Source organism: Equus quagga, chromosome 1 (genome assembly GCF_021613505.1).
Source record: "Equus quagga isolate Etosha38 chromosome 1, UCLA_HA_Equagga_1.0, whole genome shotgun sequence".
Classification (NCBI taxonomy): Eukaryota; Metazoa; Chordata; class Mammalia; order Perissodactyla; family Equidae; genus Equus; species Equus quagga.
Genome location: NC_060267.1, coordinates 146,672,368 through 146,696,709, shown reverse-complemented (window position 1 = coordinate 146,696,709; position 24,342 = coordinate 146,672,368). Strand labels below are relative to the sequence as shown.

The window sequence follows — 24,342 nt, the reverse complement described above, 5'->3', positions numbered from 1 at the left end:
TAAACTCTACACTTAAAGATGATTAAGGTGGTAAATTCTATGTTATGTGTATCTTGTCACAATTAGATACACTCACAACTGGGCCCCAACCCCCAGAGCTTCTGATTCGGTAGGGCTCCAGTGGGACCTACTGGTCTGCATTTCTAACCGGTTCCCAGGTGACTTTGATGCTGCTGGTGCGGAGACCACCCTTAGGGATCAATGGTGTAGAAGACCGGTGAGTATAACCTGGAGGGATACTCTGCGCACTCCCACGTGGCTACTGTTATTAACAACTACAGCTGGCGTTTACTGAGTGCTTGCCTCCTGCAGGTTATCTCACAGCTGGGTGAAGGGGCAGTAGATGGGCAGGGCTAGAATCTAAACTCGATCCTTCACAGGCTTCCTTTGGTCCTTGGTGTGAGCGTGAGACTGAGAGGGAAGGAGAGACGCAAACAGACCTAGCAGGGCCGGCAGAACTCGCAGCTGTGGAGAGGATTAGGGTCGCCGGGACCCCAAGCGCCCAGGGCGCGGCGGGGAGGTGGGGCCGCCGGAGGCTTCCTGGCGGGTCCCGCGCTCTCTCCGGCCAGCTAGGCGCGTGGGGCTCGCGGCCCGCAGGGGGCGCCGCTGCGCCGTCCCGCCGCCGGCAGCCCAGGCCGCCCACCCCGCGGGCGCGCCTCTCCGCAGTCCAGAGCCGCCCGGCCCGGGACCCGCTCGCCGAGCGCGCAGACTTCTCGGCTGGACTGAGGACGCCGCCCGCTCCGGGCCGGCCGTGTGCTCGCCTTCGGCGTCCGCTCGGCCTACCGCCCCCGGCCCGGCGCCGCATCCCGCCCGTGCCCGAGTGCAGAGCTCCAGCCCCGGGAGCCTCCCGGCCGTCGGCGGACCCCGCGGCCCCGCCGCCGGTGCGCTCGGCGCCCTGCTCGCGGGGCAGAGGGGAGGGCGGCGGCCGGCTGGGGATGGGCGGCCCGGCGGCGCGGAGGGGCGCCGGGGGACTCCGCGCGCTGCTCCTGGCGCTGGTGGCCGCGGGGACCCCCGCGGGCGCCTACAACCTCGACCCGCAGCGCCCCGTGCGCTTCCAGGGGCCCGCCGGTTCCTTCTTCGGCTACGCGGTGCTGGAGCATTTCCACGACAACACGCGCTGGTGAGTGCCCTCCCGCTCCCCGACCCCGGCCCGCCGCCCGGGCCCCAGCCCCCGGCCGGCCGCCGCCGCCGCCTTTCCGGCCTCCTCCACGCCGCCGTCCCGAGGGGGCGATTTAAATGTCTCCGCTGCGCGCAGCTCGGCCGCAGAGGAAAGGCGAGGAGGACGGGGGACGCGGGTCCCCGGGGGCGCCCAGAGTCGGAGGGACCGGGCCGGGCGCATCCCCGGGGTCCCAGCCCCGAGTGTACGAGAGAATCGCTGGCGTTGACCCCCTCGGCCTCCCCGCCAGACTCGGCTTAACTGTGTTGGTCGCAAAGTAACTTGGCTCCTATGTCTCCGAGGGGCCGCTGCTGGCCCGGCTGGCACCCTGAACGCCGCACGCCCCAGGAGACACGGGGTGCAGACTCCTCCGTTTTGGGGAACTCTGACACCCCACCCGCCTCTCCGGCGCCTCTGAGCGCAGGAAGCTGAGTAACTGGGGATGTGAGGGCAATAGGCTGTGTGCGCGTGTGGGGGAAGTGGGGCTCCCCAGAGGCCAAGTGTCTGGGAACCAGAGGGGCGCAGTGGAGCCCAGATGTCCCCCCCCCCCCCCCCCCAAAGCCCTCTGCGGAAGCGGGCTGAGAGGGTCCAGGATGCGGGGAAGGAGGGTGGACCAGGACCCTGAGTGCTGAGGCCAGTGGGTGATTTCTGGGGCAGTTTGGGCCTTATTTCACATAGGTGGGCTGGAGACAAGCACCAGGAGCCTTAGGAGAGGGATGTGGTTCTGTAGAGGTCAACGAGGCTAGTTGCCCCCTGAGTGTCCCCCTAAGAATCGCAAGGGGTGGGAGCTTCCCCCACTGAGCACCATGAGCTAAGGGGTGTAAAGCTTGGGTGTCCAGCCCCAAAGGAGGGGAGACTGGTCCCTCCTTGACCCTTTCGGGTGGACAAGAGGGATGAAACAGCCACACAAGGGTTACCTCTTCATCAAAGAGAGTTTGACTGGGATCATTCCCCTATTTAAGGTCATGCCCCAGCCTGGGTAACAAGCAGTCTGGGATTGGTTTTATTGTGTGGTCACCAACCTTAGTGTGAGCATCCTTAGGGGTTGCAGGCTGGGGGCTAGGTCAGTGAGGTGTGTGTTCTAGCATGTCGTGCTGCCAGAGAGTCACTGCTCTGACTTGGACAGAGGCTGATGGAAAAGGGAGGGTTTGCAGATCTGAGTCCTCAAGCATTGCTGGAAAAGTGGGGACTCTGTGACCAGCCAGCCCGTTAACAATTGTGCTGTTCAGGAGAGCTGCCTCCTAGAGAACCAGTTGTAAGTCCGTGTGTAGCTCCTCTCCAGTTCCACATCTCCCTCCCTGCCTTTACCCCAGTTGCTGAGTTTAAGGCCAGACTGTGTATTCCTGCACTTGCTGAATCCCCTTTTTAAAGCAAAGCAGGCTGAACACCTTTTCTGTGTCCCCCACGCCCAGAGTCCACGGTGGGTTTTGGATTTGGTAGAGAAGGCAGCCTGGGCAGAAGCAATTGGAGAAGGCATCCCAGAATCCTAGGCTGCACTCTGGGGCTGTGTGACCTTGGCACAAAGCATGTGGGGAGAGCTGTCAAAAATAGAAGGGCTGCTCCGGGCAGGGGGCTACTGAGGGAGGCAGGCAGGGGAGCTGGAGTGCGCTGTGGGATCGGCAGCTGCGGGGCTTGTGTGCCTGGGAGCTCTTGAAGCTCTTTGAGGAGGGAGGGGTACCAGGACCCTATCACCTGGGTTTGGATGGGCCACAGGTCAGAGCTGCCCCAGCAGGGGAACTACTGGGGGTAGTCAAGAGCAGATCTGACCTGGGAAAAGAGCTGAGCCTGCTTTATTTTAAAAAGGGGATGAGGAACAGCTGTGCAATGGGACTAGCGCTGGCAAGTGCAGGGAAAGACGGTCTGGCCTTCAGCTCGGCACCCAGGATAAACGGCAGAGAGGGTGTGGAACTGGACGCTGCTGCTGGTGCATGACCTTGGTGCCACTGCAGGTGTGGGGCAGGTATTTCAGGCGGCCTTAGGAAGCTGTGCAGCCAGGCTGCTGGTCTCAGAAGTCCCCTCTGCTTCTGACACTGAGCGGGCCGCTTTTTCTATTGGAGCGCTTGTCCCTGTAGTTTTTCAGGTACCAACTAAGCTCTCTGGAAATGTTTTTAAAGCAGATTTTCTCTTTCCCTCCCCCCCCCGCCTTAATTTCGTCTTAGTTTTTGCTTATCTCCTTGATTTCTTCCTCTTGCTGCTTTTTCCAAGTATTTTCCTATCCCTTTTCTCTCCTCTCCCTTTCCCCCCAGTATTCTTGTCCTAGACCTTGAACATTATTCTCTGATTATGTAGCCCCGTCTTGGTAAACCGTGGCCTTTGATGCAGGAGACTTCCAACCTCTCTTCCTTTCTCCTTTTTCTAGAGGCTAGACTTACTGCAAGACTAAAGAAACTTCCGTCAAAGGTCTCTTACTTGAGTGGACCCCTACTAAGGCTCTGTGTCTAATTTTATACTGAATTTTGTATTAGTTTTCTTAAAGATAGTCACCCTAAATTGAGAAGATTCAGGCCCTGTGGAACCTGGACCTACTCTAGGTCTCTGCCTTAACTTTCAGCTCTGGAGTTGGTTGATTGACTTAGTGACCAATTGTTGGTCTCTTTCTACCCGGCAGCCCCTGGGCCCTGGATCTTTTGGCCCTGCTTGAGGGATGTGTAGGTTGTTTCCAATTATTCACGATTATAAACAGCAGCGGGGGTAAACATCCTTTTAACTAGAGTCTTGCGGACATCCTTTATTATTTCCTTCGAGTAAATTCCTGGGCTTAGAATTGCTGGGTCAGAGAGGAGGGAGGTCTTAAGGCATTTTCCATGCATTTCCAAAGGGTTGGTGAAGCTAAAGTGTGTACTTTCGAGAAATGAATTAGCTTCCTCAGGCACTGGAGTTTTGGAGTAACTTACCAAACGGCGGCCCCAGTGCAATAGAAGAGCATAGCAGCCTGCATGAGGGGGTACTTAAAAAGGTCACAGACAGTCAAAATGAGTGGGAAGGTAAGTGATGGACGTGAGAAGGAAAAGTAACATATTGAAACTCTCAAAGGAAAAGAAGGCAAATGTTAATTAAGCCCTGTTATCAGGTGTCTTTCTTCTTGCAAAGAAATTCCTCTTTAGCTTCTTAATTCAATATTAGTGGCTTAGTAAGTTTGCTTCATGCTAATTAAACATTTTTTACAGGTGAAAGGATTTGTTGTATGTAGGGTGAGGGATTGAGAAGAATGTGCTGGAGGGGCAGGGTCCAGGCTCCAGGGTCAGCGTGGGCTCTGTGGGTGGCAGAGCAGAGGGTTCCCGGTGTTAAGGGGTCCCAGACGCACATCGCCAAGCACGCATATGTGCTCTGTCAGGAGAACTGGCGCTTCTCTAATCCTGTAACTGAGTGTTCCTAGCAGTTCTTCTTAAACCCAAATTGTCACTGATCAGAAAGTCCTGCGTTTGTGTAAGGGATGGGAGTGACCTTGCTTTCTGAGCGCTGGGGGCTTCTGCACTCACATTGCGTTGAGAACAGAGCCCTAGACCCAGCCTCTCTCAAAGCGTTTGGCTTGACTGGTCCCTCTGTTGATGTGCTCTGGGCAGTGAGAGTTGTCCCTGTGGCGAGGTGGGCCAGAATAACTTAGGCGGTGTTACAGATGTCATTTGTATGGTTTGGATTCAAACATGCAAGTGACTCAGTTTCCTCTTTTCCAGGGACACCCAGAGGGTGTCTGACTGCCCAGAGCTATTTTCCTCTCCTCTACTTTCCACCCCCCGGGTCTTCTCGCACCCTTTGAACAACAGCAGTGGGTGCCAGGGAACATGGACAAAGCCTGTTTCTGTCCCTTCCCTTAGACATGGACCTGTTCCTCAGCTGCAGGGCAGACAACTGTGACACCCTGTGATATAAATAAATGCAGCCCGGCTGGCGTCCAGCCCCCAGAGTGGGTTTCTTTCACACCCCTCCCCTTCCCTCCTTCCTCTCTGCCCCAGACGTCCTGGAGTCTGAGGTGGTGGGGTGCACTGGCTTCCTTTCTGGCGATGTGCTTCCTGCTCCATCTCCTGGGACACATCAAGATGGCTGTGCTCAGGCACAGAGCAAGTGCTCGGAAATGGAAGACGCGCCGGCTTTTTGCTTTGTTAAGGTTGTCAGAGCATCATTCAGTGAGGAATAGGAGGCAATTCAGAGCCAAGGAGAACGCAGCATCCTCAATTTGCATTAAGGCTGAGAGTTAAAAGAACAAGCCAGACAGTTCTGCACTGCCAGTGTCGTTGCCACTAGCCAGATGTATTGCTATTTAAATTAAAATTAATTACAAGCAAATAGAATTAAGAGTGCTGTTCCTCAGTCGTACTAGCCACGTTTCAAGTTTTCAATTGCCACATATGGCTAGCGGCTACTGTATTGGACAGCACACAGAACATTTTCATCATCACAGAAATTTCTCCTGGACAGCGCTGGTTTAAAGCAATGACTTAACTCTTACAGGACTAGACAAAGATCAAAAGGTGATATAAGAAAAAGAAAAGTCAACCCTTGGCATATTTGAATATTAAAACAAACAGGCGTGCTTAAATTTAACTGAAAACTAATAGTGGACAGGCAAAGAGGCTGAATTCTTTCTCTTTTCATTTCTCAAACATTGGAGTGCCTCTTCTGTGCTAAGGGGTAGGGACTCAAGAATGAGAAATCTACTCACAATCTGATGGGTGGGAAGATCTTGGGGTTCTACTCTTGTCTCAGGCCAACTATAAGATATGGGCTCTGATGAGGGAGAGGCTTGTCCTTGGGCAGTCATTGGTTGTTCAGAGGGGCAGAGGAGAGACCTTGTGAGGGTAAAACCTTTAGAAGAGGGACCCTGGGACCATGACCTCCCCCCTCCCTCCAGTCTTTGTGAGGAGACACCAGAAATGGCGGTGGCAGCTGTGCCTTCTCATAACCTCTGTGGTGGACGTCTCTGCCGGCTTCTTCTGTCCCATGCCAGGCTCTCAGGCGGGCATGTAGCTCCACTTCCCCATCTGGATTTTCTGCGAATAGCGTTTTCAGACCTTGTTCCTGGTTCTCACTGGCCCTGCAGAGCCTTTCTCAAGCTCCCAGGAAGGGATCACATGTGTATGAGGCCCAAGTTCTAAAGGCACCCAGAAAACGTCTCTCGAGGTTTCCGGGGAGTTCTCTGAAGCTCTTGAGAAGCTGGTGAGGGTGCTGTTTCCTGAGCTAGTGCTGAAAGCTGGCTGGAGCAGAGGCAGCTGTCTTGCCCAAGGGAGAACCTTCCAGGGCAAGAAGACAGACTCTTCTCAGCCAGTCACTAACAGCCCTGAGTGTGAGGGTGTGAAGGGCCGGGCCCCAGCCAGCTCTGATTCCCTGGTGATGTGCTGCTGCTCAGGAAATGGTCTTCTTCTGATAACTCTTATTGTGTCTGGGGAAATGTCGTTTTTTACATTTATTAAAAGCAGCCAGGGTGTCCTCAGAAATAATTTGCTTTTAAGGGAGTAGCATGTAACCTTAAGAAATGAAAATGAATGATTCCATCAGATAGTATTTGCTGGGCATCTACAAGGGGTCAAATGCTTTCCCAGGTATAATAGTCTTTAGCTGAATCTTTGGGGCTACCTGATGAATGGTTTCCAGTTTGCCAGTCAGGGAATGGAAGCTTACCGCAGCCTCAGTGATCAACGCACATTGACTGGGGGCTTGGGTCCGTTCACATCCTCTGGGAAGCAGATGCTAGACAGACAGGAGTGCAAGAGAATTGTTGGGGGGCAGCGGTAAGGCCTATGAAAGAACAAGGGGGATGAAACAGGATTGGGCAGGGAGAGCCTCAGACTTTGATGCAGATCTGATTAAAGTCTCAGCCAACTCAACAGGACCCTCCCCCCCACACCCACATCAGTCACGGGCTACAGCTGCCTGGGAAGAGAAGCAATCAAGCTGAGGCCACACAGCAATCCTGACGGGGCTGCAGCTGGAGGCTGTCAGCTGACTGCCCCCTTGAGCTGAACGGCACGAGATGACGCACACCTTCATGGCTGCCATCGAGCCCATCGTGTGTGAATTGCTGTGTTAGAAAAGTACGAGTCGTGTTCCTCGGCCTCCAGTTGTGGCTGGGGAGCGTTTGTGCCACAGTATCAGTGTGGGGAGCGTTAGGATTGGCTGTGGGCTGTTGGAACTGATCCAGAAGCAGACACCAGATCCTCTTGCTGCCACCTGACTCATAGGTGCCTCTTACTGATGTCAGGGAAGTCTCAGGTGAGGGAGAAGGAAGAGAGCTCCAGCTTACTTTGAGCCATCGGGCAGTTGATGAGTTCTCGACTAGAGGAAGCACAAGACCTCATCCCTGGTACCTTGTGAACCACAAATCCTTTAAGCCAAGTGGATTTGGCCACCAACCAAAGCAGAATAAAGTGTTTTATCATAACCCTCCTTTTTGCCAGAGGGAGGCTTAGGAAGCGAAAATGAATCCAAGATTGGGAAAAATCTAGTGTCTTTGAAACCACAGGCTCACTTGGTCCCCAATTCTGCTTTTTGGGAGAACAAAAAGCACTTCAGTTGTGAGTTTAAATTTGCAGCAGTAGCAATAATGGCAGCAGCAGCAGTACCATTCCTGAGTACTTAGCATGTGTCAAGTACTGTCCTACACGCTTTATCCATATTAGCTCATTTAATGTTCCCTACAGTTGTTTTAGCCCCATTCACAACAGGGAGAACTGAGGTGCAGAGACGTTATTTGCCCAGGTCACACGGCGAGAGGGTGGTACAGCTGGGCCTCTGTCTCTCAGGAAGTCAAGAGTCTGAGTTTGGGGCTTCAAGGCATCTAACTGTCTGTCTTGTGAGGTTCTGTTCTGCCTGCTTTGCTGGAAAAGTTTTGGAATTGCAGTACTGGTAACTCCCCTGTGACACCCTTTAGGGGTGCTTATTCATGACCCACTGGCTACCTGTGGGGGTACTAGGGTTCTGCTTTCTAGGGATACTGGATCACTGGGTAGACAGGGACCCAGTGATTTTTGCCAGGGACGTTTATAGGGTCTGTTCTCACATCGAGTCTGTCTGATGTTAAGACAGAAGTGTCCTAGGAGAGGTGGAGCATTCTGGAATATTCCATGTATCCATCTAACCTCCCTGGGCTGCTTTTGTTACCATCCCTCCATCGGCTAACATTGAGTCTTCCTGGTTCCCACTGCTTATTTAAACTCTGTTTGGAGAGTGGATGGGGAAGGTACCCAGGGTGGCCAGTGTTTAGGATTTACCCCTGGAATTGTAACTTTATTAAAGAAACCCACACAGAGTCAGACTTTCTGTGCTAGTGGCCAACAATATGTGAGAGGGATGATGTGTCCCTCAAAATCTGAACATCAAAAAGGGGTGAAACGAGTTTCCTTCATCTCAGCTCATCCCTGGGTGTACTTAAGCCCAGGTGGTCCCTCCCGCCCCTTTCCAACCGTCTAGTGTAAAATGTGCAATGTGCGCAGACCCCAGAGCAGACATGACGCGGCTCTTAGTACCTGTTCTCCACCAGGATGGGTCCTGGAGTGTCGATGTTCCAGGCTCGGGAATGGGTTCTTCCTGGCTCTGCCTTCCTTATAACAGCCTCCAATACCCCAGCAATAACCAAATCTGTGGTTTCTGTGCCATAAAAGGTAGGTGCTGCCAAGACACACAAGTGCATGGTGACCTAGAGAGTGGGCGCAATGTCAGCCCTGTCCCCAGCCTGACTTAGCCCCCGTTTAGGAGCTGTGTGATCTTGGCAAATTACTTCAGGTCTTTGAACCTCGTTCCCTCCTCTGCAAAAGAGAGGAGTAAGAGTTTCTCCCTCATGTTGTTGGGGCGTTAGATGAGATGATGTCTGCAAAGCCTGAAACACAGCATGCAGCACCCAGTAAACCCCTGATAAATACTAGTCATTATTTCTATTGTTACTCTGATCTGACTTTTGAGACTAATGGTCTTCTTCACCCGGACTTTAAATGCTAAAAGGGTTTGCTTTCAGTACCTTTGTTCATTCATTCATTCACTTATCAAAATTCGCGGGTCAATACCAAGTACAGAAATGAATGAGTTAGTCTTGCATAAGACGCACTCTTCATTATGTATGGTCTCTAAAATTTTGGTCATGCTCTACCTAAATCTGCATTTTTGTGTATTCATTTACATCGTGTCTGCTTCCAAAAAGGATCTGAAATGGCTGCTTTAATTGGAGACCTGTGGGGTTGTAAATCCTAGAGTTTTGTGTGCCTCTTCCTTCTCTCAGAGCAGCTGGGAGGCCACCCTGTTATGGGGAGCTCTGGCCCTCATCCCAGGCTCCAGATAAGTCTAGGAGGTAGGGCTATGGTTCCAAGGTAGGGTGGTGGTGATAATTTTGGCAAAAAAAAAAAAAAAAAAAAAAGAAAAAGTAAAGTATTGACCTACTTTTCTCAGAAGAGAACATTATCACAAGAAAACCAACAGGAAGGCTTTTCAAGGCTTTTACTCAGTCTCCCAGAATTCTGTAGCTTGCTCTGCCTTTTGGGTTTTAAAATTTACTTGATGCTCTTAGGTAGAGAAGGAAAACATTGGCCCTTTTGCCGTGCTTCCTTCTCCAGCTGCCTCCTCGCAGTGCATCTGCTGACACCCAAGCCCCTGGCCCGGGGCAGCAGCCTCTGAGGACCTTTCACTCCCTGACAGGGTGGCAAGGGGTGCTGATGCCTCTCTTAGAGGGGACCCTGCCTGTGTCTCTGCTCTTTCCCGCTTGACATGGAACTCCGTCTGTTTCATTCTGACTCAGCAGTTTCTCATATGGATTGCACCCCTCTCCCTCCCTTTGCTTACTCCAACCTAGGGTTCCCAGAATAAAAATCATTATTATTGCAGCCTTCTGTGAGTCCTTCCTGAGTATCGAGGTGCTATGCTCATGGTCACCCTGAGGCAGTGGGGCTACTATAGCTGAGGCACAGAAACCAACTCCAAGGTTACCAAGAGATTGCCGAGTTGTGATTTGAACCCAGGTGGACCTGACTGAATGTTCATCTGGCTCTTCTCAGGGTTGGCTGTGCTGCCCTCCCCACCCCCATCAAGCCCTTGGTCAAGGTCTTGGCTTCCTGAGGAGGAAGAAAAAGTGCCCTGGTGCTTCTTTTAGGAGCATTTCTGTCTGTTCTTGGCCTTGGCAGATGAAAGATCCTACCCTGCTCTCGAAGGTCGGGCCATCCTGGGTGCATGGCCCCCTCCCAATACTTACTGGTTCCTTCTGTGCCTCGCCACTGCCCTGGGCAGGGGTCTGTGTATGGGTTTTGTTTTAGAGAGAAGGGAGGGTTGAGTGGCCAGGGGACTTGCCCACAGCCACACGGCTGGAGAGGAGCTGGCACACTCTTCAGGGTAGTTTCCACCACCTCACTCTGCCTTTCTCATTTCAGGCCCTCCATAAAGTCCATGGTCCTGGTTGGCAGTGAGATTCCTTTGGGGGAAGGCAAGGCCACCGGGCAGTTAAAGGGGCAGTAGCAGCAGTTCTCAGCTGTGGAGTTGGATTCCTGGGTTGGACTCAGGAGCAACTGGTGGGTGATGGGGGTACCACGGTCCAGTTCCCGTCAGAGGTGGCGTGCCCTAGCTTGACGAGGTATCTGTTTCCTATGGCTGCAGTATTGCTGTATAACAAACTACCCTAAAACTCAGCGGCTTAAACCAATCACCATTTATTAGTTCATGATTCTGTGGTTGGAAGTTTAGGCTGGGTAGAGCTGGTGGTTCTGTTCTCAGCTGGGCTCACTCATGCATCTGGGGTCGGCACCTGGGTTGGCTGGTTGGCTGGCTGGTCGGCTGGTCTAGAATGGCTCATCTCTGCTCCATGTGTCTTTCATCCTCCAGTAGCCTGGGCTTGTACATACACCTGGTATCTGGGCCATTGGATGTCTCATTGCCAAGGGAACAATCAGAAGTGTGTGTAGTCTCTTGAAGCTTAGACTGAGAAGTCAAACCATGCCGCTTCTGTCACATTCTCTTGGCCAATGCAGGTTACAGGGCTAGCCCACATTCAAGAGAAGGGGGAAACAGATTCCACTTCCTCATGGAAGGGGCTGCAAGGTCATGTTGAAAAGGGCGTGGATACAGGAAGTTTGGAGAATTATGGCTACTTTTGCAGTCTCTTACTAGTGGTGGAAGTGTCCTAGCCATTCCTGGATTTCTGTGATCTCAGCTGAAGGTCTGAACAAACTCCTGCCCTGGACACCAGGAAAGGGACTGAGATTCTAAGGATCTGTGCGTTCCTGGGGGTGCTGCCAAGAAGTGGAGCTGGGATGGGTTGGGTGCCAAGGTTTTTGGCTTGCTGCTCAGCATTCTGACATTTCTTTAAACACCTACTCTGTAGCAAGCACCATGCTAGGTGCTTTATAAACATCTTACTTTATAAACCTTACAAGAACTCTTATTACGTGCATTTTTCTTCCTCCTGCTTTACAGAGGAAGAAAACTGATGCTCAGGTAGTTGAGAAACTTGTCTGAGGTCACACAGCTTATTAGTGGTAGAGGCAGAATTTAAACCCCTGTGCTTCTTCCACTTCATCGCTCTGAGTAACTTGCCTCAGAGCTTAGAATTTAGGTGGAACTGTTAGTTTAAAACCCCTAAAAAGCAGTTAGTATCCACTGCTTAAACACCTGGAGCCTCAGTTTCCCCAAATGTAAAAAGAGGAGCTTCTGAGGCCTTTCAGGTTCCAAGGCTCCAGTTGGCAAGCATTGGCCCTAGAGAGCCGCTCCCTCTGGGAGTGAGGGGTTTGGTGTGGTCAGAGGTGGCTCTCCTGGCACCAGCTCTGCCTCTGCTCAAGTCTTGGCTATTTTTGCCTGGTAGGGGATGTGGAGCGATTCCCAGGGCTTCCTTGCGGTGCGGTGGGCACACAGTGATTGAATTTGACTCATGTAACTGAAACGTGGGTCCCAGGGGAAGTTTTGGCTTGGGGATCAAAATGCATGAAAGCAAACCTAATGGGTTTAAGGTTTTTAATCCCCAGTTGCTGTCCTCAGTCTGGCTGTAATTCCGCCCTGTGGAATCACTGCTGTGGCATTTGTGGGGAGGGAGGCAGCCTCTGAGACACAGTCAGTTCAGAGCCTTCCCCAGGGAGGCAGCTCTGGCTCACTCCTTTTCTGCCACCTGCTCTCCAGGGAATTTACCTGCAGTTTGCTCTCAGGGTGTGAGGCATAGCTTCAGAGCAGGATGGGCAGCCGGACGGGAGCCTCTGTAGCCAGCTTGACCACACAGAGGTCAACCAGGGAAGTGGCCGTGTTGGAAAAATGGAGAGCATTTAAACAGCCACAGTAGGAGGGAGTTTGGGAGACTGGAAAGAGCATGCCTTGGATATGGACGCCCTGAGTTCAAGTCTCAGCTCTGCCAGTTAACAGCGGTATGAGCCCCCATCTCTGAGTAAAATGCACACAAGAAGTTGCCTGCCAGCGTTACCTTGAGCAAGGAATCAGACAACCTGTGAGCATCACTGGTGCTGGCAGATGATGGGCCCCCATTTCCAAATAGGCATATGAACGACTCATTAAGGGAGGTAGACCTCTGGGCAACACCATGCCAGAATGTAAACCTTTTAAGACAGCAAGAAGGTGTTGGAAATTCAGCCTGATGGGGAGGTGAAAGGCCTCTTTCAGTTCCAAACCCGGTCTGTCCTTTGGCATGATGGAGCTTCTACATCAGAGTTCTAACCTCGGAGTCACCTGCAGAGCCTCACGTGGGCTTTTTCAGTCAAGGTCATAGGTGTGCGCAGCTGGCAGCAGAACGTCACTCGATGTCTGTTGGCCCCCCTTTTCCTCCTCTCTGGCTGATGTGGGGTGGGCAGAATAGGGGAGGGGGCACTGCCCTCAACTGCTGGGGTGCAGTCTGCAGCTTGGCATCTTACCCTGCTTTGTGGGCTCGGGCAGGTCCCAAGACCCTCTGGCTGCCTGCTTCTCCATCTGTAAAATGCAGATACGATTAGTGCCTCCCATAGGGCTGCAGTGAAGATTAAACGTGATTCTGCCCAGAAGGAGCCTAGCCCAGCACCTGCATGCTCCAAGTGCCGCATACATGCTGGTGGTCTTTGTGATGAGAAATCCAGGGCTCTGAGTTAATGAGAGAACTCGAAAATGTCTTTGAAGTTTGTGTGCATCTTTGGGGATGGGATAGGAGAGTTCCGCTTCTCAAGGGTCATCTGTTCATACTGCACATGATTATTTATAATCAGTGTGGGTATTTATATAGCACTTCTTAGACTATAAAGCACATGGAGAGCTTGTTAAAATGCATGTTCTGATTTAGTGGGGGCCTGCGATTCTGCATTTCCTTCAGGCTCCCAGGTGTTTTCCATGCTGCTGGTCCGAGGACCACACTTGAAGTAGCGAGCAAAGGTGAGAATCAGCCAGACGATTTATTGATGGGAGCCTGTGGGTGGGAACACACAGACCCTTTTATATGGTAACTGTACAGAGGAAAGAAACATCTTATTGTCTCATCAAGAGTGCCGGGGAAGATTTTGGGGAATGTTTGAAGTGGCTGGGATGTCTCCTTATAACTCAAAGAATGAGAAAACGCAGATGGCATCTTTTCGGTGGCTTGTCCTGAGCTCTGGGCCATTGCACTCTCTCCGTCTTGTGGGATCAGCCTGGCACATAGCCAGCTGAACTAACTTCAGAAAAGACAAGCTCATCGGCTGGCCTGCAGCAGCAGCCTTGCTGGCCGGCGGCCTAGGTAAAGAGCAGCGCCAGGCAGCAGAGGAAGCCACGATGTTCTGTAAACACAGAGATACAAGCTCCTTCTCCAGCATGCCACCCCTGTGAATGTCATGCACACGTGTGCACACACGCCCCCTTATCTCTTGCTTCATTTCCCATTATACAGGATTTGGGAAAAACCTCCTTATCTGATCAGCGGACTAAGAGTTTGAACCAGAGAGCTGTTATCAGTGCTTTATCAGCCATTGTTGTTAGAACCATTGAGTACCTTAGGCTTGGAAGGGAAAAATAATTCAGGTCCTTTCTCTGCTTCAGATTTGGTATAAATTTTGCCCCTCTCAGTCTTGGCTCTAGGCTGTAGAATCAGGACCTGGGATTTAAGGTCTCCAGGATCCCTTCCTGCTTGCATAAGATGTGAATCTGGGTCTGTAAATTGGGAGCAAGGGCACTGTCCGAAATGTCCAGGGTTCCGATGCCAGTTTGGGGGACACGCGAGAGAAACAGCCTGTAGTTTCTTGTACCCCTTCCCTTTCCTTTCTGCAGGATGAATTCTCCCCCTTGTTTGTTTCTTGTGATTTTTATAAAATGAATTGCAAGTGGCGTTTATTCACTGTGCTGATGTAAATTTGGAGTTGCTGGGAGGTTTTGGACCCAGCCCTGTCCCACAGGGATTTTTGAGTGGAGGAGCATTTTGTGTTCCCCAGCATCTACAACCTGACATGTGGAGAGGCAGTGGATGTTTCAGCAGTTTAGATATGTCAAGCTGCTAATTCTTCTCACCTGTGAAAACATGACTGGTGTTAGAGGGAGCAACCCTTGGCTCGCTCTGGTGGCTCTAAAGCGCAGCCCCAGAAGCGAGGGGGGAAATTGATCCCTTAATGTGGCTTTCTCTGTACTGGAGTTTCGTTTTGTGTGTCATCATGCATTTGACTTAGAGCAGCCACGGGCCAGCCAAACTGCTCTTGTGCGGTGACGGAGGCGGTGTGGTCTGTTTGGGAAAGCGCCATGTGCTTGCTGAGATTTCCAAAGACTGTGGGTCCAGCCCTGCTTCTACTTGGGGATGCTGCAGCTGTGGCCCACCACGGGGAGGGGAGGCCGGAGGAGTGTGAGTTGCCCAGCAGCACCTGGACGGGCAGCTTCCTAGGGTGTTATTGAAAGGCCGCTGGGCAGGTTGGGTGCCCTCACTGTTGGGGGCCTGGCTCCTCTTACATCCCAGCATGGTGTTATTTGATTCCTCACAGAATCAAATGCAGACGCTCTAAGACTGACTTGGAAAGAAATGCTCCAGTAAGGGGTGGATCTCTCTGGTTCCTTGTGTCCTCAGAGATCCTTCATGTTCTGGATGTTGAGAGATTGGGCTCAGGGGCAGTGGGATCCACATGCCTTCCTGTGAAACTGACACCGTATCTCTGAGCCAGACTAGTGTGGGTGCCCCTTGTGATATCTGCCAGCCTTGCTGAAGGCCCGTCTGAGGATCTCGGACTTCTGTTGTATGATATGTAGATACTCAGCCCCGTGCTCAGCTGGAGTGTTGGTGGGGGAGCAGCCTCATTCTGAGGCCACGGTAGGGGTGTATGAGTGAATGTCTAAGATCCAAGATGAAAGTGGCTTTCAAGAAAAGGGAGGGCAGCCTTGGCCAGCTTTCCATATCCCCAGGGAGGCTGTGTAGGGTCATTCTAACCTCTGCCAGACACCTTTTCCACAGGTACAAAATGGATAATACTTTGTTTTCCAAGGCAAGTGGGAGATGATATATTTCGTAATGTGCCCAATACCTTTACAGGGTGAATTGCATCTGTTTCCAGGCTGCTTGAGATATGGAGCAACTCAAGTTCTCACTGAGTGGGGGCTTGGGATTTTCTACTCTTTGAACATCAGTGTGGATTTCGTTTAAAGTCTTATTGTACAAGTCCTTTTCTAAATGGCTCAAAGCTCAGCACCAACTGTGCCAATTGATTGGTGGTGGTTAGGATTCTCTGCATAGCTCTTTGGTTGATTGCTCTCTGGAAACAATGCATAAAATGGTAGGTCAAAATAGTTTTCATAACGTCTGGAGGGGAACTTGCTGCCAATACCCCCATGTTCTGCCCTCACACAGGACCGAGTGTGTCTCTTCTATCTTCTTGGAGTGTCTTGCTTTTTTTCCTCCAGTGGGGAAGGGCTCTGCTGGGGTTGGCCCATCCCCAAGGCAGCTTTCCAGTTCAAGGTGAAGGATGCAGAGCTTTGTTCTTGCCCCTGCTTGTAGGCGAACTATTCCATCTCTGTCCATGTTGGGATAGAGGATGAGGTTTATGATCCCACACTGCTGCGACTTCCTTCCTGTTTCCCATAAATGCACATTTGGGTGTGGTGGGGACACAGGAGGGAAGTGGCATCTCGAGGATTCTTATTTTTTATTTATTCACTTAATTTTTTTTATTGAAATGTAACACATCCAGAAAAATGCCTGTATCATTTATACAATTTAATGAATTATCATAGATTCGTGTAAACACCACTGAAGTCGAGAAACAGAGCATCATAAGCACCTCCAGAAGCCCCCTCTCCCTAATACAACCCGCTTGCTCCTCCCCAGAGGTGACTGCTATCCTGACCTCTAACACCACAGTTAAATTTCACCTGCTTTTGAACTTCAGATAAATGGAAACAGGCAGTGAGTACATTATTGCCCTGACGTCTTTTGCTGAGTGTTATATTGTGAGATTCATCCATGGGGTTGCAGTTGGATGTTCACTGATTTTTGCTGCTGTGTAGAAAGCTGTTGTATTTCCATACCACAGTTTACTCGTCCATTCTAGCATTGATTGACCTTTGGGTTTCTTCTAGTTTTTGGCCACTAATGTTCAGCTGTGAACGTTTTTGTACATGTCTCCTGGTAGACACACACATGCATTTCTGTTAGGTATATTCCTAGAAGTGGAAGTGCTGAGTAGGCACAGGGTCAGCTTTATTAGAAACTGTCGAATAGTTTTCCAAAACAGTAACGGTTTACACTCTTACCAGCAGTGTATGAGAGTTCCAGGTGCGCCAGCACTCGGTATTTTCAGTCTTTTTGGTTTTAGCCTTTTAGTAGGTGTGAAGTGGTATCTCATTTGGATTTCTCTGATAACTATTAGAGTTGAGCACCTTTTCATGTTTACTGGCTCCTTGGTTATCTTTTTTCATCAGGTATCTGTTCGAGACTTTGGCCCATTATTCTATTGATTTGTCTGTATTTTCCTTATTGATTTATAGGAGTTCTTTTTAGATGCTGGTTAGGAACCCTTTGTTGGTTGTATATGTTCTCAACCAACCTTAAACTTTTAATGTGCCTGGAGAAAATCTAACAAGTTCACTCTAGGAGTGCCCCCATCTCTGCTCACCCACCAGCATGGTATAATGCTGGGGTATGGTTTCCCAGCGAGTGTTCAGACAGCCTACCCATGGCTGGGTGAGGACTTGACCATCGGTTGCCTCTTTCCTGGTATTGAGTTGTGACAGAATGCCCTTTCTTCTTGATGCAGGGTCCTTGTGGGTGCGCCAAAGGCAGATTCCAAGTATAGCACTTCAGTGAAGTCCCCCGGGGCTGTGTTTAAGTGCCGCATCCACACCAACCCTGACCGGAGATGCACCGAACTGGACATGGCTCGAGGTGGGTGGACATCACTGCCAAGGTGGAAACAGATTCTCACCCTCATACTTTCCTCTTTTTCTTCTCTTCCCAGAGTGGGCTGATCATTCATCCACTCTTCCATCCATCCATCTGTTCATCCATCATGTACTGAGTACCTATTACATACTAAGCACTGGGATACGCCGGTGAACAAAGATCCTGCCATCCTGGGCCTAACCAATTAGTGGGCAAAAGAGACATTAAAAGTAATAATTGAGTGTGAGAAGACCAGAGGGGAGATGGGTATTTGCTAATGTAGATTGGAGGGTCTGGGGAAGTAACATCTTCACATCATTAGAAAGATGCACAGTAGTTAGCTGGGCAGATACCTGAGGCAGAACCTCCCAAGTGGAGCAAAGCATGTACCATTTTAAAGTATAGAGCAAGGGTGGTGTCACTGGAGTGGTGAGCAGGGGAGAGTGGAAGCAGAGGCAGTTGGCAAAGGTGAGCCAGGGCTGGGTCATGTGGGGCCCAGCAGGCCAGGGTAAGGTATTGGGATTCTATTTTGTTTACAAGGGGAGACGCCATTAAAATCAATGTGAGGTTTTGTATTTTAAGTAGGGAAAGAGATGATTGAGGGATGCTTTATTTTATTTTATTTATGTATTTTTTTTGGTGAGGATGACTGGCCCTAAGCTAATATCTGTTGCCAATCTTTCTCTGTTTGCTTGAGAAAGATTGTACCTGAGCTAATATCTGTGCTAATTTTCTTCCACTTTGTACATGGGTCACCTCCATAGCATGGCTTGATGAGTGGTATGTAGGTCCATGCCTAGGATCTGAACCTGCGAACCCCAGGCCAACTGAAGCAGAGCACAAGAACTTAACCACTATGCCATTGGGCCAGACCCTGAAGGATGTTTTAAAAACCTCACTTTGGTCTAGTGGAAGATACACTGTCTTTGGAATCAGATGGATCTGTCTGGGTTCAGAGCCCAGCTCTGCCAGTTACTAGTTGGGACTTATTGGGATTGTCCCATAGTCCTGTTGGCCTCAGTTTCCTCATCTGTGAAATCAGAATTAAATTAGCTGCCTCACAAGGATTACCTTGAGAAGATTGAGATAATAGAGGTGGATACACAGAATTTTGGTTGGCACATAGTAGGTCCTAAATAAGCAGGAGTTATTTTATTGTAATCATCACTTCAAGTCCTTACTTTCTCCAGAGTTGAAGTTGAAGTTCCCATTAAGATGACTTAACTAGTTTTTTAAGGTGAAGAATTGTCATGATTTTCTTTAGCAGAGAAGGAGAGGTGTCCATGGTGTTCTCTGGTGCTACTCAAAATGACTGATTTTGAAACTGTTTGTTAACTGGTACATGACAAATTAAGGAACTTGCTTCAGAATATAAATCAATGCACTGCTTCCTTCATTGAGAAAGTCTTGCTATGAAAAAAATATTGGCTGAATTAAACAGAGTACGTAGTGACGGGGTCAATTTACCTTTTGTTTTGCAAGTTCCTTGTTTCCTCATGGGCTGGTAACAAACCTTTGAGTTATAGACTACCCTTTGAAAAGCAGCCAGCAGAACAGCGTTCCTCAGACCAAGTCTGGCTTTTCTCTTTTCCTCCAGGGAAGAATCGGGGCATGTCCTGTGGAAAGACCTGCCGGGAAGACCGGGATGATGAGTGGATGGGGGTGAGCCTGGCCCGGCAGCCCAAGGCCGATGGCCACGTGCTGGTAAGGCCTCCTGGGGGTGCCGTGGGGAGGGGGTGGCACTCTGAGAATAAATGACTTTGATCCCTTGGGAAAGCTGGATGGCACGGGGACAAGGGCGTGGCTTCGAGGTTGCCCATTCTGTTCTACTGCTTGGACAAATGACTAATCTGTTTATTTTCTTCATTTGTCAAATGTTAATAATGTCTGCCCCAGGGTGCTGAGATGTGGTTACTGAAAAATGACAAAATGTGAAAAGTGCCTTGTAAATCTCATTCATTGCTTAAGTATTTGTGTGTGTGTGTCTTTTTAAGTTGAAGTATAATTTACGTAAAATGCACAGATCTTAAGATTACAGTTTGGGTTTTGACAGTTGTATACACCTGTGTAACCACCTTGCCCCTCACCCCATCAAGATACAGAATATTTCTGTCATCCCCAAAAGTTCTCTTATGTTCCTTTCTGGTTAACTCCTCCCACCTCGAGGCAACCACTGTTATGATTTGTGTTACTGTGGGTTACTTTTGCTTTTTCTAGAACTTCATATAAAGCAAATCCTACAGTGTGTGCCCTTTTGTGTAAGCCTTCTTTCATTCAAAATAATACTTTTGAGAATAATCTGTTATGTGTAAGTTCATTCCTATTTATTCCTAGGTGATAGAATGTTTTATGAAATACATGTTATTATTAAGTGGACATTTATTTGGCTCCCAAAGTGCATGTGATATATGCTGATCCATTAGGTGCTTTGAGGGAGATGCGAAGAAAAGGAAGTCTTTGCCCTTGAGACTTGCAATACCTTAGAGCTGCCCTGTGCGTTAAGGTAGCTGCCAGCCACATGTAGTTATGACATTTAAATTTATCTAAATTAAAAATTTAGTTCTTCAGTCACACTAGCCGCGTTGAAAGTAATCAATAGCTGCATATGGCTACTGGCTACTGTATTGGACAGCACAGAGAGAAAGCATTCCATCATAGCAGAAAATTTTATTGGACTCAACAAAAAAGAGATTTCTAACTGCTTCCGAGGTTTTTGTCCATTTTTCTTTTACACTTTTCTATTGAGATAGAACACTAAAGTACTTAATGTGCACAACTTTAATTGAAGAGCTGATGAATTTTTTCATGAGCATTCACTCATGCGTCCCCATTGCTAATACCCCAGAATGTTCCCTTTGTCCCTTCCCTGTTAGTACCCCTCCCCGCTGTGATAACCCATATTCTGACTTCATAGGCCTTTTCTTGCTATTGGCTTTTCTTGGAAGCTGCATGAAGATTTTTGTTACAAAAGCATTAGAAGGGAAAATAATGCTCACTGCTATTTACTTAGGACATCCTTTGGGCCACATGCTGTAAAGCCAAGGGTTTTACATATATTTTATCCCAGGGTTTTCCTTAAGGATCTAGGCAAAATGTTTCCATCCTGTCTCTGAGGGGCCTACTTTTGTGTTAAACTTCTCCATGGCAGAAGCTGTTCTCTGAATTCCGCCTTCCTTTGCAGCACAAATGAAACATCTGCCCCTGGTCAGGCCCCTTTGGGGAGGGAGGAAGCAGCTGGATGCTGTCGCCAGCTTTGTGGGGCCTCCCTACTGGAAACCGCTGTAGGTCGTGTTGAGGGCCCCCCATCCCCGCTGTTTGCCTTGGTGTCCAGTCCTTTAATCACTGTCAATGGGCTGCCCCTGGACCCTCTCCAAGCCTCTACATTCCTCCAGACATAGTGGCCTGACCCTGACTGGATGACTTGGCTGGCCCCAGGGGGCCCAGAATGCTTGTCTGCCATGCTATGGAAAGGAAGGGACAAAACTGATCCATCTGTGAATCAGGCGGCCTGAGTCAAGATTCAGAGTTGAGGAGGCCGTGGCCTTGAAGGCTCCCAAGGGCGTCTTGCCTAGATCCAGAGGTCGCGCCAGTGAAAATAGTTCCTCTCCCCATGGGAGGATAACCTCTGTGGCTGAGAGCTAGCTTCCAGAGCGTTCTGTGTTACTACAAATCAGTCTCAGGAAGGGGCCCTCTCTGGGGACGTGAGCAGCAATGAGGATCATGGGCACAATTGAGCAAAGGGAGCTGAGAAGGCAGAGCTGGAGCGTTTGTGTTCACGGTGCTGAGATAATCCCATTCTAATTCACTGCGTGCAGAGCTGTTTCTCTCGTTTTACACCATGCATCATCCATTCAGAAGCCCACTCTGGGTGCTGGAGAAAGAGAGGGCGTCCAGCAGCATCTGCTTTCCTCGTGGCTGCTTTTTCTTTTTTTTCTATTGTGGTCAGAAACACGTAACATAAAATTTAGCGTCTTATCTGTTAAGTGTACGGTATAGTGGTGTTAACTACATGTTTGTTGTTGTGTAACAGATCTCTAGAACTTTTTCATCTTGCATAACTGAAACGCCGCATCTATTGAACGACAACTCCCCCATCCCTCTCCCCCCAGCCCCTGGCGACTTTCTTTTCCAAGGAGTTTGACTACTTTAGATACTGCGTGATTCCATTTATATGAGATAGTTGTCTTTTTATGACTGGCTTATTTCACTTGGCATAATGTCCTCAAGATTCATCCATGTTGTAACGTATGACAGGATTTCCTTATTTTAAGGCTGAATAACGTTTCATTGTATATACCACATTTTCTTTATCCATTCATCCATTGATGGATATTTGGGTTGCTTCCAACTCTGGGCTATTGTGAATAATGCTGCTGTGAACATGGGTGTGTGAATATCTCTTCGAGATCCTGTTTTTGTTTCTTTTGTATATATACCCAGAAGTGGGAATGCTAAGTCCTATGGCAATTTTATTTTTAATTTTTTGAGGAACTTCCATGCTGTTTTCCACAGTGGCTGTACCATTTTATGTTCCTACCAACAGCGTACAATGGGAGGGTTCCAGCTTCTCCACATCATCACCGACACTTTTTTTTTTCTTATGGTAGGCCTCCTAATAGATGTGAGGTGGTATCTCTTTGTGGTTTTGATTTGCATTTCCCTAATGACTAGTGATGTTGAGCATCTTTTCATGTGCCTGTTGGCCATTTGTATATTTTCTTTGGAGAATGTCTGTTCAAGTCTTTGCTGATTTTTAAATTGGATTGTTTTCCATCGCTGAGTTGTCCTCATTGCTTTTTGCTTTTTCACATGTGCCATCTTCTTAGGAAAGCCTTGTCCTACGGGACGTGCCCTCTGTCCTCCCCAGTTTAAACTCTGCCTGCTCCATGAAGCCTGTCATTGGTGACAGTGCCGTTTGGAATCAGCTTAGCATCTTTTGTGTCATTAGGAACTCAGCATTATGTTGTTACCTTAAATGGATAACTTATTTTATGTATGTCTTTTTGTTATGGAAGCCACTTGGGGACAGAGACAAAATCTTCTATGCTTTTTACTCTCAGTGCCTGGAGAAGATCTAGAGAGTGGTGTTTAAAAGTACGTTTGAATAATATGAGTGTCAATGTTAAAACAATTAAAAGCCAAATCAGTTGCCAACTCTTCTTGGTTGCTGATTCTAAGTGGTTGATGGAAGCATGAGGCAAAATGCTGTGACAGGTGACAACAAGGTACAAGGAGTGGTGACCTAGTCCATACTTACGTTTTGGAGGGTGCATATCTATTTGCTTTTTCTTTAATGTCTCAAATCTACCTGTCAAAACTTTCTGGGAGACAAGTATTTATTTTAAAATTAAAAAAGAAGGTTTATGTTGTTCAAACATGTTTTGAGACTTTGGAGGTGCCTGGGGGTGTGGGCATGAGACCTGTATCTCCACGGAGCATAACATTGGATTCCTGTGTTGTATTTGAAGACAGAGAGATGGAGTGGCTTTTTTGAAAATGGCATTTGGTGCTGATTTCAAATAAAGAACAGATGGAGAATTTGAAAGCTGTGACAGGGAGTCAGCTGTCTCAATGACAAGTGGCATTTTCTGCACCATGGATCCATCTAGTAACCAGCTCTGGCAAGATTTAGGATGTTGGGCTGGCCTGGCAGGCTGACCTTGGCTTAGTACCTGCTGGTCTCTGCTCACAGGCATTGTGGTACCTTCTGGTTTTTCCCAGGGAACAAATGATGCCAGGTGTAAACACAGAATCAGGATTAGAGGCAAGCCCCTTCCCTTCCCACTCTCTCACCTTATTCTCCTAGTATGCAGGTGAAAGTTTAAGAAACGGGGGAAAAATCACTTCTCTCACTAACCACCCACAAAACCCAGAATAGGCACTGACTCTTCTCTTGGACCTGGGAGTGCAACTCACAGTGTTCAAGTCTGATGTTTCTGCTTTTCATTAGTCTCCAAGGCTCAGACAAAAAATAATTTAAGCATGCAGATTATTTCTGGGTGAAAGCGGTGTTCTCCAGCTCTCTCTGCTGTTTCATTTCCAAACATCAGGGAAGTCCCTTTCTATTCACTACTTCTCATCTGTCCACTTTTTTCAAAGCCACAGGATACATTTTGGCATTTACTTCCATTGCTCTGTTTCCTGACTTTTTTTTCTCACTTAACTTTTTATTGAGCTATAACACGTATACAGGAAAGTGCATAAATAATCTGCGTACACCTTGATGACTTTTCATTTGGTGAACATTCTCAGAATGACTTCCAGCTCCCCAGGGCCCCTTCCCTGTGCCTCCCAGGCCACTGCCTCCTCTCTTGGTGGAGGAGCTTCTTGGGGGCAGGACTCTGTGGCATCAAGGCCTTGATCCCCGTCACCGACTCTTCTCAGCAGCAGGGGCCTGACCCTTACTGTGTGGAGTGGGCCTGAGGGATGGGAAGAGCTCTGGCCTTCTGAGTCTGGCGAATGCATGTATAAGAGGGTGGGGGTGTGGACTTACTGCCTTTGTGGCTGAGCCATCCAGAGAGGCCCATCTCCCGCTACCCCCAGGAAGGCCATGCCATTTCCATACAACCAAAAAGGCCTTTGAAATAAATTGCTCATTTTCTTCTTTTTTATTCTTTTGGGAGGAAAAACAATCCTTATAACATGAAATATGTCAGACTAAGGTTTGGGGTGGTCCTGGACCCCCTTCCCCCTTTGTTATGATTATTTGGAACCTGAGTTTGAGCAAGTCTTGCTGTTTGCAGATTGCTCTCCTCTTCCTGTTTGTCTTCCCCGCTCTGGCCCCTGCCTCCCTCCCAGCAGAACTCATTTGGAGAGATTGATGGACTTATTAATGCTTTGGAGACAGTCCCTAGGAATTTTTTTTAATGTAGGATCCAGATTGACGTGTGTGTATATATAATGATTATCAGGGCTAAACAGTCTTTTC

The 24,342-nt window shown here is 49.1% G+C and overlaps 1 protein-coding gene across 1 annotated transcript in view; it reads left to right on the top strand.

The window, feature by feature from the left end:
* Window positions 1-461: 461 nt before the first annotated feature.
* ITGA9 (integrin subunit alpha 9) overlaps window positions 462-24,342 on the top strand; it is a 330,548-nt gene continuing 306,667 nt past the window's right edge. The window contains exons 1-3 of the mRNA XM_046668517.1: window positions 462-1,120; window positions 17,290-17,417; window positions 19,012-19,118. Of these exons, the coding sequence (XP_046524473.1) occupies window positions 936-1,120; window positions 17,290-17,417; window positions 19,012-19,118 (420 nt within the window). The 5' untranslated portion in view covers window positions 462-935. The remainder of the gene's footprint in view (window positions 1,121-17,289; window positions 17,418-19,011; window positions 19,119-24,342) is intronic.